This window comes from Lepisosteus platostomus, chromosome 21, assembly GCF_059453375.1.
Source record: "Lepisosteus platostomus isolate fLepPlt1 chromosome 21, fLepPlt1.hap1, whole genome shotgun sequence".
Classification (NCBI taxonomy): Eukaryota; Metazoa; Chordata; class Actinopteri; order Semionotiformes; family Lepisosteidae; genus Lepisosteus; species Lepisosteus platostomus.
The window spans coordinates 16,081,228-16,100,366 of NC_142631.1; the positions used below are offsets into that span (position 1 = coordinate 16,081,228).

Consider the following 19,139-nt stretch of genomic DNA (forward strand, 5'->3'; position numbering starts at 1 on the left):
ATTTAAAGTCCTTCACAATATCACTATGACAGGTCAAGCAATGAGCCGTGAGCTATGTCATCCTCTTCAGAACCCAAAAGCCTTTTGATGGGAGTTTGCTCAGTCAATAATACAGAGCAAAGAACTTATCCAAATTATACCCTTCCATCCATTTTCTAGACACTCCTTCCAATTCAGGTTTGTAGGGACACCTGAGTCTGCTCACCTAGTCACCAATGGGCGGAAGGCAGAATACACCCTGGGTGGGACGCCAGTTTATCAGAGGGCACACACAGACACAAATAAACACACACCCACACCAGGGCCAATTTTCCCAGAAGCCAATTAACCAACCAGTGTGTCATTGGGCTGTGGGAGGAAACCTGAGCACCTGGAGGAAACCCGCATGAACATACAAACTCCACACAGATAGCAACCCAGCTCTGGAACTGAACCCAGGGCTGATCACTGCACCACGTTGCTGCCATCACAAATGGAAAATTAAGTTAGGCATTAAGTAATGCATTAAGTAAAAAAATTGAACTAAATAACATTTATTACATTAATAGAAATAGCAATATATTAGAATGCTTGCAGAATAAGCAATAATGCTTATTTTGGGCCTCTGTCTTTATGACAAAAATGGTTGGTTTCCCTGTTGCAGAAAAGCAAACTTTACGGAGTGAATTTACATGCAAGTTTGCGAGTTCATTTTCATAATAAAGTTATTCCATATGCTCTGGTTTGGCGAAGCTCCAGAAAATCAGCAACTGTTTGGGAAAACGTTGGCAGCCAGTCATTTGGGCTTGTTGCACTTGGCTAAAAGCAGTGGGGCCAGCACTGATTAATAGCTGCCAGACACATCTCGAGTCTACGCTGTAAAAGCAACAAAGCAAATACAGTCAAGTGATATAAGATTAACATAAAACCAACAAAAATCTGCCTGAGAAATCTCGCTCAACAAGCTTGGCAAATATGAAATGTAGAAACTTGCCTTTGTCGGAAAGTAAGAATTGTGTAATGTAACTTCAAAGAATAGTAATCTCTTTGCCCACAAGCTTTTACATTTCATAGAATATGACAGCATTTGGACACAAAACTAATATTTACTTAATTCCTGCTTATGCAGTCACTCATATAAAATATATTACACTTCAAATGTGAGAAATACACTTTCAGACTATGAACTTCAAAAAACCATAAATATTCACATACGTTTTTTTTACTGTATTAGTGTTCTTATATTATAGAGGGCTAATCTGAGAGTCAGCACAGCAAAGAGTGCTTAAGATACTGTATGTAATTGTTCACCAGTGAAATGTTATGTCTTTTATGCAAATAATAAATATATACAGTAAGTAGTCTGCTAAAATTAAAAAAATTAAAAGTGGTTTCTGTAAGTACAGCAGGTCTCTGCTGAAGGAAGGACTAAACACACTGCTCTGACTAATACCGAATTTATAGTGAGATCAGATGGGTTATGACAATGTTGCATTTGTTTAATGGTAAGATGTGAAAGTAAAAAGCAAACAAAATATGTTACATGTTCTATTCATTTCACAGCTTGAGTAATGGGTTTAACATCATTTTAAATACATTTAAGCTCTTTGTTCATTTTCTGTCATTATCTGTTGATATTTTATATCATCCATCCTTCCATTTCCTAACTGCTTCAACCAATTCAGGGTCATGGGGGAGTCAGAGTCTATCCCAGCAAGCAACAGGAGCAGGGCAGGGTACACACTAGACAGGATGCCAGCCCATAGCAGGGCAGACACACAGACAGATACAAACACACACCAACAGCAGCACCAACTAACCATTTGCTATTTATTAATACTTCGGATTATCAATATTCTTTTGATACCAACAGTAGGAAATAAAATAATATAAGGTATTTAAAAAAAAATCATTCGTATTTACAATTTGATTTTATTATCGCCCAAGTGAAGTGTATACTACAGTATTCTGCAAAAGGCCCTTACCTTATTAAAACCTACTGAAGTTAAATAAGTGTTTGTTTAGTGCTGGTGCTGAACGATAGCTGTGTATTTTAAGTAAATCAATATCGTTTTGCCAGAGCAGTTCCTGTTAGCAACATGACTCCAGTCTTATGCTTAATGATGTTGAATCAACAAAAGCCTAATGTGAATAGGTACGCAGAGACACTACCTGAATGTGAATGCTGCTTCACAGACCTTGATATACTCAGACTCCCTAAGGTTCTTCAGCCTGTAGGCTATATAAAGCAAGGTCATCGATTTCTCCTACATCACCGAAGATACCACAGGTACAGTGCTGGAACTTTCCCTTTCGCCTACAATAACTTAGATTACACATTACATACACGTATTAATGCTTTCCTGCCCTTCGTTTCATAACACATGAAGATTAATATACAAAATGGGCAAACACTGAGAAAGATCCACCTGCACACAGTGAGAAGCTCTACAACAACTTCAACTTAAATGCTAAAAATGATACATAGAACGTCGCCAATTCTTCGACAATATTCATCGAAGACAGTTTTTTTTAAGTCAACATTAATCCAAACCCATTACAGCCACTATGGGTTTGCAGCAGCTGTGGAACAAACATTTGCAACAGAATATCAGGATGATGAAATGACCATATAAAGTGCATGACTATTAGTGCATGGCTAGTGCAGCAAGGGCTGAAATTCTTGAGTGTCACGACCATCTGGCCTGATAGATAATTCAATACAGGCAGTTTGATTTGGAATCCTGTTCCTTCACATTTGTAAGGGACGCAAAATTTGGCATTTTATATTACACCGACAAAATGGGAACACTCCAAATGAAGTTTCAATAACTGGTTTGCAACTTTACTGTTGCAATAAATGGTTAAGAGCAGCAAGAGATGATGAGCTGACTGTGAACTCATGACAGTCCCACTACAGTTTATTAAAGACTGAAAACCACAATGGTCACATGGTAAGAAGGTCTCAATGAAGCTTAACTCTTCTGGGCTGTTGCAAAACAGCCTTCTACATCGATGTAAACATAACCTTGCTGTAGGCAATAAAAAGGCTAAGCTCTTGCCTCTGGTCTGAATGAAAGGATGAAGAGAGTAATTAATAGCTGATCTACTGTACTAGAGAGAACATGTTCTGGGATTCGTAACTGTGCTATTTGGGTCTGGTTCATAATTGTTTGGAGCTTGCAGCAGGGAAAGTCTAACACTAAATGTCCAAGAGATGCATTTCAATGACAGTGTTCACATGACATGCTCAGGACAGACTGTCCTGTTCAGAATTGACATTCAGGGCATTTCTCTATGCAAAGAAACTGCTTACAAATTCGAAAGAACAACTTCTGTTGTGATTAATGCACAGGACGTGGATAAGCTTTTCCTGATCAGGAAATGTTTAAACCTTTACTTTTTTTCCAGTTAATTCTTGTCTTTTGTAGATTTCATCCATTAGTTTCTTGTTTGTTTCCAGACATCTATGTACTTGGCCTACCACCCAGATGCTACACCAGGTGTAAGCTGTGTTCACACTTCTGCCCACTTGTCAAATTTAACACTCCATTTTTGACATTATAGGAGAGATGGTGGCAAACCCACGTCCCCACATGTGATATAAAGATGGAAAGAGTTTCAAGGAGTCTCAGCTCACTGGAGATGGCTGAACTATTCTCAAGACATCCAAGCACAAATATGCAAGCAGGCCAAATCTCTCAAACCAGAACACTTCACCTCCACCCCAAAATGCTGGAGCACACAGTTGAAGAAAGAAGAATAAGATATTCTACTTTGACTCATCAATTCTGAGCTCCTTCAAAAAATGGACCGGAATTAAATTTTAGATCCCTTGTTCTACTAAACTCATCTTCTTCTTTACAACCTGCCTTAGTTTTTTATGTCTTCCTCCTTCCTGAAATGTAAGTAGGCAAATATATATCTGACTATAAAGTGTGGCTGTTAAAAATAGGGATTCTCTTACTCCCTCCAAGTCTGGAAAAATTCTCAGAAAAGGATGCAAATCTATTTTATTTAAAAGAACACCAGGAGAAATAAAAGACACAACAACCTAAATTAAAAAAAAAAACAGTACTGCAAGGATAAGAGGCTCATGCCATACATTTTGCATTATTTATGCCAGGTTTTTATCAAATTCGCCTGATCATTCAAATACATTTTTTGCCCCCAGAAGAAGTGCTTGACCACCAAGCTTTCTTCCTCTCAAAACAATGGATGGGCTTTGTTTACATAATGTGCTGTAATGGAGCAGCTGTTTCTCTCAGCCTTCTGTGTCTATTTAAGCTGTGGGCTTGTATCTTAGAGAGAAAATACATTCAAGACTAAGATACTGCATGCCATGGCTGTGTTCCATCAAATCTCTATACAGTATAAACAGGGAACGAACACAAGTCTAATTGTCTAATCGCCTAATCAATGAGTCAGACTAGCCATGGTGAGAACTGTCAGAGGGATACTCTCTGACCAGGGCAGAAAGGGTCATATTTCCATCAGGTTAAAACGAAGAAGCAGGTTTGCTTTCCTTTTTGGTTAAAGGGTGCAGTTCCTTCTTGTTAGGGGTTATGGAGAAGAACAGCTCCGTTCTCACATTGGGGTTCGTATTATAATCCGGTGAGGAAAACAGGTCTATACCAAGTCAGGGAAGGCTATTTCCCTCCAGGGTTGGTCCAGCCTCCACCCTGATTTCACAGACTGTTATTAGGTAGTCTTATTCTATTATTATTATTCTTATTCCGGCTCCAGAAAACAGGGTGCGTGGACCCTATACTAAGGGTTTAATGTGCACAGCACCACCAGCACCAGGCTACAGGTTTAGGGGCACGCACCACCATTTTAAGCAAAATGTGTCTTATCTTCTGTAGCAGGCAAAGATACTGCTGCAGTAAGTGGATGAAATCCCTGTTTGTTAGATTTCAGATGCCCTGTGTTTCCGCCCCACAAGATGAGTCACTGCCATACCATACGAGCAGTATTAATAGAAGTAGTATATAGGCCCTCTTCTGCTATCATGCCTGGCTTCTGCTCAAGTGAAAACGTTCGTGCTCCTGCCTCCTGAGAGGACTGAGGCAATCAACTAAAGAGGGAGAGAATCCCCTTCTGAATCACAAGACCTTTCAAGTATTTCAGCGCGTTCATCAATGGATGAAACATTTTCTGAAAAACTAATACACATTCGAGAGACAACAAATTCTGCTTCCTGTTCCTACACACCATGAGACTGAAATGACCTGCCATGCTGCAAACCAGGCACGATGAGAGATTTTGCCCTTGCAACACACTGATCAGTATACCTACTGTACAGTTCATATCAATGGCTTCACCCTGAAAGTTTTTACTGTTTTACATTTTTTTTATTCAGTTCTGAATTGACCAGTATTTTTGTTGTGCCCTCCCAATTTTGAAGCAGATGGCCGGGGGTTTTTTCGACCCACGGTTTGAAACCCTGTAAGCTGCACCAAGGGGAGAACGGGGAACCGTGGGCTGACTCCTCCAACCTGCCTGCCTTCAAGATGCTAGTTTTGTTTCACACTTCACAGGCAACACGGTCTAGTACTGGAAGTTCAGCACTGATTGGAGGAGAGGTACTGGACGTCCCTCACCACCAGCACCGCCAAACTGCAAGAGCCCAGGAGACAGCAGGGGGCGTTGTGATGCCGAGAGCTGAGGGGGCTCTGACTGAATAAGCCCACCCTAGCCTGTGTAGCACTGTGCCCTTCCACTCAGGGGATCCCAGCTGCAGTCAGCTGCTGACATGGCCCAGTCTCATGGCCCAGTTTCACCTTTCAGCCAGACAGCCGGAGTGCACAAATTAACATAATCAATCAAACTACCACCTGCAAAATGATAACGGACAACCGCTCTAAATATGAACAAAGAAACCGACAAGAAGAAAAAATAATAATTACACTAAGAAATGAACAGGTTCTTTTTTTGCCTCGCATTATAAGGAACTAAATATGTGGGCTGCTCTGCTTCTGTCTTTTTATTGCCTTGCAGAAAACACGTCTTTTAATGAACTGGAAACTTTTCTTCTTAATTATAGCACTCACCATCAAAGCTAAAATGCACAAATTCTTAGAAGAAGCTTTACATCTGGTACAGGAAATGCCACCTAAGCTTGCTTCGAAATGATGCAAATAGAAGTAAGAGGGTTAAGTGTGACTTTGTGGTTGAAAATCGCCCCACAATAGACTGGTGCTAAATCCAGGGACTGAGACGAGCTACGCTTGACTCATTACAGCTGAAAATAACTCCTAAAAGTATACATAAATCCCCGAGCCACACACTGCTATCCCTGCTTTGTTACAAGATTACTTTTCAAACTATTTTTAGTTTCACATCTATGCATTTGGAAATCCATTACAAACCGCAGCACGGTTTTACAAGATAACAGTTATACAAGATCAGAGCTTGCCACTATTTTATATTTAATGACAGAAGTGAACTCCTTAAATCAAGATACTAGAAATATTTCATTTTAAATACACATGATGTAATCCCCAGTTCATAATAGCAACCCACATTCTCACTTTGAAAACTCACACAGATGAATTGCCAATTTTTATAAACGGTACTGCAGCCAGGCTTGAGTAAATATTTCTTACCCCATTACTTGCAGAAACTCTGAAATGCAGACGTACATTAATGTGCGTATTTTCCGTGAAAAACATTTTATTCACTTTCAATAATTTTAAATACTTGCCCGTTTTTAGTTTTGTTGTGAAAATATGGACATGAGTGGCCAAATGTAAATTAGTACTGTCTCCAGTATGAATCAGGGTTTGGCTCATAAACTAGTGGACACATCCTAACTGTAACTGTACATACATTACATTAGAACATCCAAAAATAATATTAATGTACCCATTATATTATACCAAATGCAATCTGCACTGCTACCTGTTTTCTACCTGACAGGTTACGATATTAAAATATTCCTTCCTTTAAAATGTATTTCAGGCATTGAAACACATCACGCATTTAGAAGTATATATATATTTTATTTTCGAAATTAACAATTTCATAGAAGCATGATGCGCCTGTTCCTCAATAATAATTTATGTAACTTTTATACCATAGCCCTTACTCTATTGAGATCATTCCCATATCTGGCTTAGTACGCTAGCCCTACATCTTTTATGCGTTTGAAGACAGGAATGCTGAAATAATCAATAGTCTTCAGCGAATTGGGTCAGACAGCAAGAGCTACTGTCCTCATTAACGCCAGCCTCCACAGGAAATGTTAAAAGAATGGCAAAGTAAAATGACAAGGCCTCGCATAGACACATTGGAAACAAGGCACGTAAATCCTGCATTAGACCTGTCCAATGTGAGGTGAAGCACCTCTTAAAAAAAAAAAACACCTTTGAGCTTGCACACCTGTAGAATCTTTCTACAGTAAAAAAGCAGCACAGGTCGCCCAACCCAGAAATGGCACTTGACACATCGGATTTCATTTAATAATTTCATAATCCTAGTTGAGTGCTGCTCGCAAAAAACTTCTCCATTAAAGTAAATAACCATAGTTTTTATTAATGCTACGTAGTGTAGAAACAACAGCTTACTATTACAAAATCGGTAAGAACTCATCTGTCGTGTGAGTACAGAAATGTTTATTCTGTGGCTTGATGGTTTCTCGTCAGGTGTGATGCTCTTGCGGATTCAGAAGTCTTAAGTCAAAATCTTACAGCTGATACAGTGCATCCGAACTCTGCTAATGCACAGTACTGCAGGTGTAGTGCTCTTCATGTACAAAAAGGTTTTCCACCACACACACACAAAAAAAAATCCCTTATGATGCAACTGTGTCAGAGGAGCAAGCAGAAAAGGGGAAGAAGTATCTTCAAACAAACCTCTTTTGGTTTGGCTACTTACATGTTTCCTCTGTGTGCTTGACACCGCAGAGATGCTGTCTGCAAGTCTCGACTCCCTGGTAAGGTGTCACCAGATAGCCCAGCTGCAGCTTCTAATCACCCTCTGAAACCTTCAATGACAAGCTTTACTTCCTGTTTCCTCCCCTGCCAGCTTTTTTTTCTCCTTTTTTTTTCCAGGACAGCCTGTGTTACACTCTCTCAGATCAACACAACAGAGTGCCAACAGGCCGGGCCTTGGTACTGACAAATCAGGAGTTTTTTTTTCTTCCATTGTGCATATTCACACCACTTTACCCACACACAATTAGAAAACAGCTCTAACTAAGATTCTAAGATGTCAACTCCACTCACTGAACCATTTGTAATAAGGTACTAGGCAAACTATACAGTACTTATTGCACAGGCCCAGGATTATAATCAATCTGTATTTAATAGTTGTGCTTTAATAATAATAAAAGTGCAGTCACATAAACCCATTTTAATGATGTCCCTTTACTGTTTAATCACAATTCATAAAGAAACTAAGCAACTTCAAATTGTATCTTGTGCTAAAATTCAAATCATCTGTTAATTCATGAATGTAATGATCAGACTTAAACCTGGGACAAAACTTCACTTTTCACCAGGACAATGATCCAAAGCACAAGGCCAATGCAACACTGGAGTTGCTTACAAACAAGAAAGCGAATGTCTTTGAGTAACACAAAGACCTGATTGGAGTCCTACTGAGAAACTGTGGAACTGCTGTCCATAACTGACCACCAAGCGAGAGCAAATCTGCTGAGATGAATTGGCAAATGGTGCACCAATCCAGTGTACAAAGTTTTACCTAAAAGACATGTGGCTGTAGTTGCTACCACTGATGCTTCCACCATTATTGAGCTCACAGATCTGAGTGCTTATTAAATCACCACATTCATTTTTTTTCTCTTTATTTTTATTCTGTCATTAATTGTAATTTAGCTCACCCTTAGAAGTGTTCAGGTTTGAACTATCACAAACTTCACAGATTTGTAGGGCATTGTAGTTACATTTTCGCCTTCCACCTTTAACTTAGCAATCTTTAATATGTCTTTAAAGAGTTCAATAGCTCGTTACTGTGCCTTGAAACCAAATAATCTTTTAAATCATAAGGCTTGGAAAGAAAACATTGACAAGTGATGTCATGAAATAAGTAAAAAAGCATCCAGGGAGTAATGATGACAGCCTTTTCATTTTCAGATTCAGAAAGGCATGAAATAAAACCGATTTGAACGGGGTCAAGCCGCTTGGAACTGTATCAGATTTTTTTTTCTACCACAACTAAGGTTAGTTTGAATCACAGAAGAAAGTGGGAGCTGACTGAGTTTGTAAGTGTGGAATATGTTGAGCATGTATTGTTAAGCCAATTACAAGAGATGCAAAAGAATAAGGCTAATTGAAGCTACACAAATAACTGCACTCAACACTGAAGAAAGTCGTACTCTTTAATAAAAACAGTGGGATTTATTTAGTTAGTAATGATTGCAAAATGTTTACCCTAAGAAAGATTACTTTGGATGCAAGCATACTTAGCCACTTAGTTGGACAGAAGTTTAGCTTTTGAAACTCAAATTGCTAAATTACAAGTTAAAAGATAAATATAGACTTGGCTTCCTCTATTGCACAGCTCTTGTTTTTTGTGTTTCATTACGAATGCCCTAGTGTTTTTGTCTATAAAATAGCCTCCAAAATGTTGTTTAGAAAACTTTATGCGTTATATAATTCTGCCGTAGGATTTGTTATACAACAGGCTTTCCGTATCTCAGTAAACTCCCCATTCCAACAGATTTCAGATTTTATGCACAGCAGACTGAGTCCCTGTTTCAGTTTTACAGAAGTTTAATTCTGAAAACCCATTATCTAATTATCTACCTACCCAGTTACAAAATAGTCCGTTCAAGACTTTCTGAGGTTAAGATGCTCTCGTGGCATGATCAGAAAGCCATGAATTTCTGTTTAAAAACATCAGAACATGATGTGTCATATCAAGATGTAAGACTTACAAGAATATATTTAGCTTTCTTTTCACGTCTAAGTACACAGATGCGCTTACAATACACATGTGTGGGAAAGAACTCCAAGTACAGACAAAATCAACAGTGTTGTGCAGGATTTGTACAACCTGTACAAATACAGGTTCAAAGCAAACAACAGCAGACACAGACCCATATAATTAACAGGCCATTATCAAAAGGGTTTCCAAGAAAAAGCACTGTGACGACAGCATTGTTTCCACCATACAAGGTATGACAAACAGTGAAAGTACGCTTGGGGACTTTGGTGTCCTGCACACACACAATTCGGGTTTCTTTACAGCTACGTGTAATGCCGTCACAACACTATAGGCCTCCACCTTAAACAAATCAAGAAATGACTTAAAAGAGAGGCTTGGGCCTCAGTTTATGATCCAGATTAGTAATGCACTTGTACTTGCATGTGCATGTTGGAGAAAATAAAATAGCAAACAGAAAGAACTTTGAAAAAAGCTATTAAAGATCTTTTAAAGGAGAACAAAAGGGAGAAAATAATACTTCGATGGACAGTTATACAAGTTTTCACAACACTACAGTAGCAAAAGGACTGTTAATATTTGAATGCAGTACATAAAAGAATGCTAACACTGAACTTGTTAAAAACATTTTGTGAATGCTACTGGAGAATGCATGAATACCTTTGCTTAAGGCAATTTCACATTATTCTGAGTAAGACCTGAACAGAACCTCTTCTGTTACCAGCAGGCCTTCTGTCCTTGTGATAATGTGACCACACGGTGATTATCTGAGGCGTCTTTTTCAAAAGTTTTGATTGGACCTAAAACAATTCACAAACAATATACTGTAAAAAAAAATAAAATAATCGACGAATTCAATTTGACTCACCACGTCTGGGAAACCAGGCCTGATATTTGGAAAACTTTCTTTGGATTTTCCGCGTTTCCTTCCTGTGTAAATAAAAAAAAATATCAGGATGAAATCACTATTAAACACTTTCCTGCTTTTGGAACACTACAAATAAACAACAAAGGATACTTATAATATTCAAATATTTGACACCTTCTTATTATTTCACATAATGATACTAAATCCATTCCCTTCCAATGAGGTACTAAAGCACCTCAAGCCTTTATAAATCCAGCCCATACACTGTACCTCTGGGAAGTCCATTCCCAGGCTATTGTTAAAGTAGCATTGAATTATAACAAATAACCTTGACTCCTAGCTTGTGGCTATAATCTTATCAGGCAGCTAGAAACTAAAGACTTGTCTTAAGTGAATCATTAATGTATTCTGCTGACTTTCCCTGTATCTCAGAAGTGGTGTGGAAACCACAGTATGCAAACTAAAGGTCAAGGGTTATCACAGAACAGGCATTAACACACACACCTATCAAGGTAAAAAGGATTAACTGCTCTGACTTTTCTAGATGTGCTTTTAAGGACCAATATCAATAATTTCCTCTTTTACAGGAGCATTGTCTGCTACTCTTATTTTATGAATTATTTTGGTTCAAAGGATTTTCCACACCAGATGAAAAATGATTAAAACATTTGTATGTTTGCAATTTAAACTCTATGACAGTTACTACAACTGACTTAATTGTTTTGTTTTGTTTTACTTTTGGATTGTAACATGTTTAAGCAGGGTGACAGTTGTCTGGGAATATTCCTCTTTTTGTGATACTGGGTCTTTCAAGCTGAATACTAATATAAACATATATGTTCTAGACATATTCTTGTCAAGTAAATGACAAGAAAGATTACTCTAATGAGCTTACCTTGATGTTTTTTTTACATTGATACCATAGTTATATCTTACTGATGTTATGGTTTCTTATAGTACCAACATGTACACCTTGCTTTACAACTGACTGAATGCAATAGAAACACACTTTTTAATTCTTGAAGTAATGAAAACACAAAGCAAGATGAACTACTTAGCTTCACCATGTTTAGCCTCATTTTCTCGTTCTGAGCTCTCATTATGGTATTAGCTTTAAAGGGTTCAAACACATCCACAAATTCAATTTTTAAACTGTGGTAACCAAAATGGAAAACAGTATAAATGCGTAAGACTATATCATTAAAACAAAATGACTGAATATACCTGAACATATTTTAAAAGTTATAAAAAAATGAAAGAAAAATATAAAATTTGTCTAAATTCAGTGGTATCTTGAAACATTCTGGGCCAGAGACAACTCATGTAGGAGTTACTTTTAATCCATGTTGAATACATTCACTCTAGTTGACTTTCATCCCATGCTCTGTCTTATCCAGGTAGATCATGGTAAATTAGCAAATACTGAAAACCTAAGATCGCTTGACATCATCGATATTTAAAAATCGGAGAATCATTTCAGCATATATGCTAAAAAAAATCCTTTGGCTTCTAAAGTGAAACAAACACAAATGTATTGTATTTCCAAAAATACTGGAACCTTAAAGTAAAATACAATCCGTCTCATTGAAAAGCACGCTCATCCTCAGTTGTGAAGACTGCTGCAATTCTACAATGAGTCTTTGCTGCTCCTCTTGATTTATGGCCAAAGAATTACCACCCTGTTACTTCTGCAGCATCATTCTAATGCAGCAATAGATCTCGGCATCTGAGTTCTCTTACTGACTTTCCAGTCTGGGTCATCCCAGAAGCATTCTATAGGAGTCCAGCCAGGACCCAAAGCAAAGCCTAGACTGTTTTTTAGTGTGTGAGGGGGCAGTTGGTTCAGACAAGATGGCCGCTCTTGTCTGAACTACCATCCTCAGGAGGCTGTGTGGAAAATCTTGTCACCTTCAGTTCCCTGTCCAGCTGTTGGAAGACAATTTGCCGGATGATGATTTCTCAACGACTTAAGACTTGGGACCAGTTATAGGTACAGTAACCAACTGATCCAGCTGATCCAATTAAGCAATAAAGAGCTCATCAGCTCATCAGGCACAATTAAAACCAGAGGACTCAGTGACGCTCCATGACCATCGGAGATCGGTCCAAAACCTGAGAACCCACACTTGCACTGCCACCTCTACACAACAAACCGACACAAGTTAGGGTCAAAGTTTTCTACAGACTGCAAACAGTGCCTACATTAGCTGCAAACAGTGCCTAGCAGGCCTCATCATTGCAGAGCACACACTCATTAATATAAGGATAATGAGGGCTTAAAACTATTTTTAAAAGTAAAAATGAACCACTTTTCCTGTAAACACATTTTTGGTTTTCCATACTCTAATTAAAACGAGTTTTTATTCAGGTTTTGATCTTTTCGGGTCATTTGATGTCCTTCAAACTTATTTTGGATGCAACTAAAAAAAGATCATTAGTGCTGGGGGAAAAAGTCCAGATATTCAAAGCAACATCTTCTCAGATGCATCCAAACACGAAATGAAATGTCATTATTTGTCAGAATTTGCAGTTGACGGCGCGTAACTCAAGGTTGGACTGTATTTTTGTTCAAACAAGCCTTGCTGGAATGATTTACTCCTGACAACATGGGAAAGAGGTGGCATGGTAGCTAAACAAGAAATATGCAAATAAGTACAATTTTCTTGAGCAAACCTCCAAGACAAAACAGGTTAGGTCACTCAATTTCATTTTCATATCTTGCCTCATTTCATTTATCACTCTTTTCTTTCTGTTTTCCCCTAGTTTATGTAAAACACTCACAGATAAATAATAATAATAATAATAAAATAATAATAATAATAATAATTGCTTACACTTATATAGCACTTTTCTGGACACTCCACTCAAAGCGCTTTACAGGTAATGGGGATCCCTTCCACCACCACCAGTGTGCAGCCCCATCTGGATGATGCGACGGCAGCCATAGTGCGCCAGAACGCTCACCACACATCAGCTCTCAGTGGGGAGGAGAGCAGAGTGATGAAGCCAATTTGCAGAGGGAGATTATTAGGAGGCCATGATTGGTAAGGGCCAATGGGAAACTTGGCCAGGATGTCGGGGTTACACCCCTACTCTTTAAGAGAAACGCCCTGGGATTTTTAATGACCACAGAGAGTCAGGACCTCGGTTTTACGTCTCATCAGAAGGACGGCGCCTGTTTAAAGTCGATACAAATACTTCACCACACCATTTAATCTCCAAAATCTGTTACAACCTTATGGAATTTTAAACCCGGGCAGCAAAAAAGATCTCCCCTCATCTTGTTGAAAAATAAATAGGACACAGGCATACAAATTGAGAAATGTAAAAAATGTGAAAATATTTTTTTAAAAAGCACTTGCAGTATGGCATGATTTTGTGTTCACTAAAGAAGCATAACACTTTGCAAAAGCCATCATACCCAGATATAATGCCAGGTGTTATTCTTACCTTTAAGGGACACAGTGATAATTAATTTTGACTGTTTTAACGCACTTTTTATTTAACAATAACCTTCCACTGAAACAAAATTTGAACTTACACATACCAGGGATACAGAACTGTTTCTTCACAAATCTGTACTCCTGGGGTTTTGCCAAACAACTGTCATGCAACATGGCAAAACAAATTACTTAAAACTAAATTAGCATGATAAGACAATACATAATTGGCTAATAACAGACTTTGATCCTAGCTAATCAAGGGGTCACGCCAGTACAGCAGCAGCTTCTCACACAGAAAGTCTGCTGTTTTACCCCCTGCTGTTATTCCTGGGTTAATTGTGGAAATTGTATTGAAAAGAAAAAAAACCTACATAAGGAGTTTTCTATTTACCAAAGGCAAGAAACACTGGATTCACAACTGAATGAGGCACTAAGCTAGAAATAAAGTGAGACCAATATCAGCACTTGGTGCAAATACCACTTCCAGTGATTCTGTAAATCACTCTGTTGAAGCGTTAATACAGCATCTGAAAAGTGGAGCTGAAAAGACGATGTAAACAGGGTATTCATACAGTACAGAGAGGTGAGCAATACAGCAAAAAATGCTGCTTACCACATGCCCTGGCCAACACAGCAAATTACAAGAGCTACTGCTATACAGTATGAATTACAAAGGTAGAGGCAAAAATTAAGGTTTAGCATCATAATTAATGTGAAAAATAGGGAGAAAATCACATTTCAAGTTTACTTGTGCAATCAGACTTACGATATCACGCCTATTTTTGGAGAAAAAAAATAGCTATATTACTGCGCGATTGTGGACATTTATGGCAAGAAGCATTGTTTTAAAGCTTCTGTCTCTCCACCCAATAATAATGCTGCTCAATAATGTAGAAAAACACACGTGAATTTGAAACCAGGGAGCTAATCAAGCCCTAGTCCTCTTCCCTCCTTTTTTTGTTTTCCTGTGTTTTGTCAGGCAACATTTCTTTTTCAGCCTCGTTAACTTCTTTCACGTCTCCTTAGCATTGCCGAGCAATCCTGCAGCTTCCCCCCAATTTACCAGGAAGCATTTTCACATGGATCTTGTTAAAGTCACCTAGGAACCATGCCAAAAGCTGTTACAGCTATGTTGATATGACTGCGGCATGCCAGTTACAAGAGGTAGAGTGAGCCTTTTAAATGGCATATTTTGAATACACCATTCAACACCTAAGATGGCATTTCTGTTCTAAGGAGACATGCGCTGTCATTAAACATTCCCAAAGAAAAATAAGATACAATGTGCCCAGGCTCATAGGCTGGGGGAAAAACCCTGAAAAGAAGTATATTTAGCACAGAAGAGGGGATTGAAAGACAGGAATTTCTCATACAAAGCTAAAGAAAGACCATGGCAACTTGCAGGACTCCCAGTTGAAAAGACCAGTATGGGGGTTCCCCCTTACACTAATGAAATTAATTAGAATCTGATTACAGGCAGTTACTCTTCACAGCAGTTGGCTTGGCTGAGTGTCCTACGGTTACTTTAGTGCACTGATTCAAAGAAGACTTTCCCGTGCAGCCTTGCGGTGCTGGGGTCCTGGGATCAATTTCTGGGGTGCTGTCTGTGTGGAGTTTGTATGGTCTCGCCGTGTTCGTGCTTTAATCCTCTGGGTGCTCTGATCTCCTTCCACAGTCCAAAGACATTCCGTTAGGTGAAGTGGCTTCTGGGAAAACTGGCCCTGGTGTGAGTGTGTGTGTGTGTGTGTGTGTGTGTGTGTGTGTGTGTGTGTGTGTGTGTGTGTGTGTTTGCCCTGCGATGGAGTGGTGTCCCACCCAGGGCGTGTCCTGCCTTGTGCCTGTTGCTTCCTGGGATAGGCTCCAACTCCCCCGTGACCTTGAATGGGGTGAAACGGATAGAAAATGGATGGCTAGAGGTAAGAAATAACGTGCTCCTAACATTAGGTTCCTTTAAGTAACTAAAAACAACCTACATAGTGCTGGAGTGCATTTTTCATTTACAGCATGGATGCCTTTGGATTTACAGATGACATAAAGCACTTATGAATGACGTACTTTTTTAGTTTATTTTGTGTCGAAATGAAAACCCTGGTGTTCTTACATGTTCAAATTTACCTGTTCTTATAGCTTTGAGACTCCTCTAGAGACAACTTTCCTCTACCAAACGTTTCTTCGTGTTTAGCATTCGCTGGTTCACTTACGCCTACAGTACATGGATGATACTGAGAACTTCTGTCCATTTAAAAAAAATCGCCAAGGCTAACCTATGAAGTCACCTCATCTCAATCCCACTGATAAAGTCTAGACGGTCTTGATAATTCTTTTAGCAGACCAGCAATACCTTCCTGAAACCATTCTACAACTAGTCAATATCCTGAAAAAAATTTGGAAAATATTCCCCCAAGCAGTCAGCTGTTCCAGAACGTGGAACATATTTCACTCCGGCTGGGCTTCAGCAGTTATGGGTGACTGCATATACAGTATAGTACTGTTCAATATGGGCTGAGTTCCATGTTCCTGGTGTGCTAATGTTTTTCATCTCTTGTCTCTCTGTTGCATCTGAAATCAGTTGAAGTGATCAAAATCGTTTCCCCCAGTAAACAGATTACATACTCACAAACACATGTATGAGCACATAGTATAAACAGCAGTTTAAGCCAGTTAGTATCTCACATGGATTGTCCCTAAGGATTCAGGAGAAAAACCGGATGTGTCAGTTTGAAGCCTGGTTGTTTTCACAGAGTTGTATATTCAACAACACAGTATATTCCTCTTGTGATGTAACACTCTGGTCATGTAACAGTACCACAGCTAGTACCCTGACAAAAACAAGAGCACTTCCAGAACATCAGTGCTATAAAATTAGATTAAATGGTGTAATTGTTTCACAACCATAATGTGTACAAATGCTAACTTTTCATTTGATCTTGTCATTCGTATGTCCACTGAAAATTTGTGGGCTGTAACACACTGATATTTCAAGGAAAAAAAAACGAAATGTGAACCATAGTACAGTATGTGAAGTGATTTCAGAAAAAACCCTTACCCACATCTACCAGTATTCCGCCATTTATATACAACTTGGAGTGTCTCAACTGGCTGATGGCATTACGACAGGACCAGCAGATTCAAAAACCTACCTTTTTGGTTGGGCCTCTACGATAAGTCTATGGGTTACATTTAAAAATCTAAAATGCACAAATATTCTTCTTTCTTTCTGATTTTAACATGCCCATTTTCATGTGGGTATGAATACGATTAAAGTACAGATATTTTCTCACTCAATAATAACAATTCTCAATGGAAGTTTCAATAGAATCAGGAAGAATACATTTTTCTCTTTTTCATTTTACAGTGGTATAATATCGGCAGCACCAGGTGACACATTCGAAAGACACTCAGTTTTGTTTTATCTTTCCATTCCAAAAGCCCTTACAGTAAATTAACTCCTATTTTAAAGATGAGATGCCAAAATACAATTTTGACAAAATCCAAATTCCTTCTAGAATGATTCAGTCTTAACTCACAGTAAATAGAAATACAGTGTACATGAGGCAGGCCAGCTGTAGGGAGGCCTTATCATGAAGCCACCTTAATAGCCTCTATAGTCTATGAATAGGTGCACATAATAATAATTAATAATTGCTTACACTTATATAGCGCTTTTCTGGACACGCCACTCAAAGCGCTTTACAGGTAATGGGGGCTCCCCTCCACCACCACCAGTGTGCAGCCCCACCTGGATGATACCACGGCAGCCATAGTGCGCCAGAACGCTCCCCACACACCAGCTATCAGTGGGGAGGAGAGCATAGATGAAGCCAGTTCATAGACGGGGATTATTAGGAGGCCATGATTGGTAAGGGCCAATGGGAAATTTGGCCAGGACGCCGGGGTTACACCCCTACTCTTTTCGAGAAACGCCCTGGGATTTTTAATGACCATAGAGAGTCAGGACCTCAGTTTTACATCTCATCTGAAGGACGGCGATTGTTTACAGTATAGCGTCCCCATCACTATACTGGGGCATTAGGACCCACATGGACCACAGGGTGAGCGCCCCCTGCTGGCCCAACTAACACCTCTTCCAGCAGCAACCTCAGTTTTTCCCAGGAGGTCTCCCATCCAGGTACTGACCAGGCTCACACCTGCTTAGCTTCAGTGGAGTGATACACTTTGCTCATTTAATACATTTATAGGTAGAGGGCTAAGAGACACATTTTAATACAGTATGGAAATTATTTAGACTTTGGATATAAAGGGACTGTTGGCAACTGGTTGTTGGATTCTATTATTGCAAAGCTTATTGGTTTGCATTAAGAAGATCTGCCAGAATAAAGACTCTTTTTCCACTATATGTTGCTGTCCCTTGTAGGTGCTTAGGTTTCATGAGCCACCTATTTATAGGGAGGCCTGTCACAGTATGTTAACAAGAACATAAAGAAAAAAACAACAAGAGGGTGAAGGTCACTAAACACCAGGAAGCCCTAAAAAACCGCTGTCGCCTAAAGTGCTTTTAATGTACCGTACATACAGTACTGTACGTAGGCATCAGTCTCTAAGGCTTGGGTAAATATCTGCAAAAGATCTTAACACTTGTTATCTGCACTGTTCTTGGCACATTGTACTGTGGAAGACAAATAAACCAAGATTAACTAGGCCGTTATAACTTGTTTGAGGAATGTGTTCAGGTTTTGTACTATAATCTTATTTCACATTAATTAATGGGGAAGTAATACTCTTTAATACTGTTCACGGCTTCAAAAGCAGCTGGCATTTAAAAGAAACAACAAGACCTAGCGATTGGGCTTTGGGGAGCTCAAATTGTGTTCATCCGACTACATTTATTTAAAAAGCTGATTCAAGTCAAGTTCAAGTTTTTTGTCATTACACTCTTATACTTGCTCATCAACATTTAAATGTTATCATTTCTTCCGCCA

The 19,139-nt window shown here is 38.9% G+C and overlaps 1 protein-coding gene across 5 annotated transcripts in view; it reads right to left on the reverse strand.

The window, feature by feature from the left end:
* The window catches only part of nek6 (NIMA-related kinase 6), a 120,307-nt gene that overhangs the window by 75,785 nt on the left and 25,383 nt on the right, over positions 1–19,139 (reverse strand). For 2 of the 5 annotated variants that reach the window (XM_088614572.1, XM_088614574.1), the window contains exon 2: positions 10,757–10,818. Coding sequence is in view for 2 of the 5 variants with exons in the window: in XM_088614570.1 (XP_088470696.1) it covers positions 7,858–7,859 (2 nt within the window). In the remaining 3 variants the exon portion in view is untranslated. Of the gene's footprint in view, positions 1–7,547; positions 7,570–7,857; positions 8,008–10,756; positions 10,819–19,139 lie in introns of those variants that run through there. The other 3 variants (XM_088614570.1, XM_088614571.1, XM_088614573.1) reach the window with 2 other exon arrangements.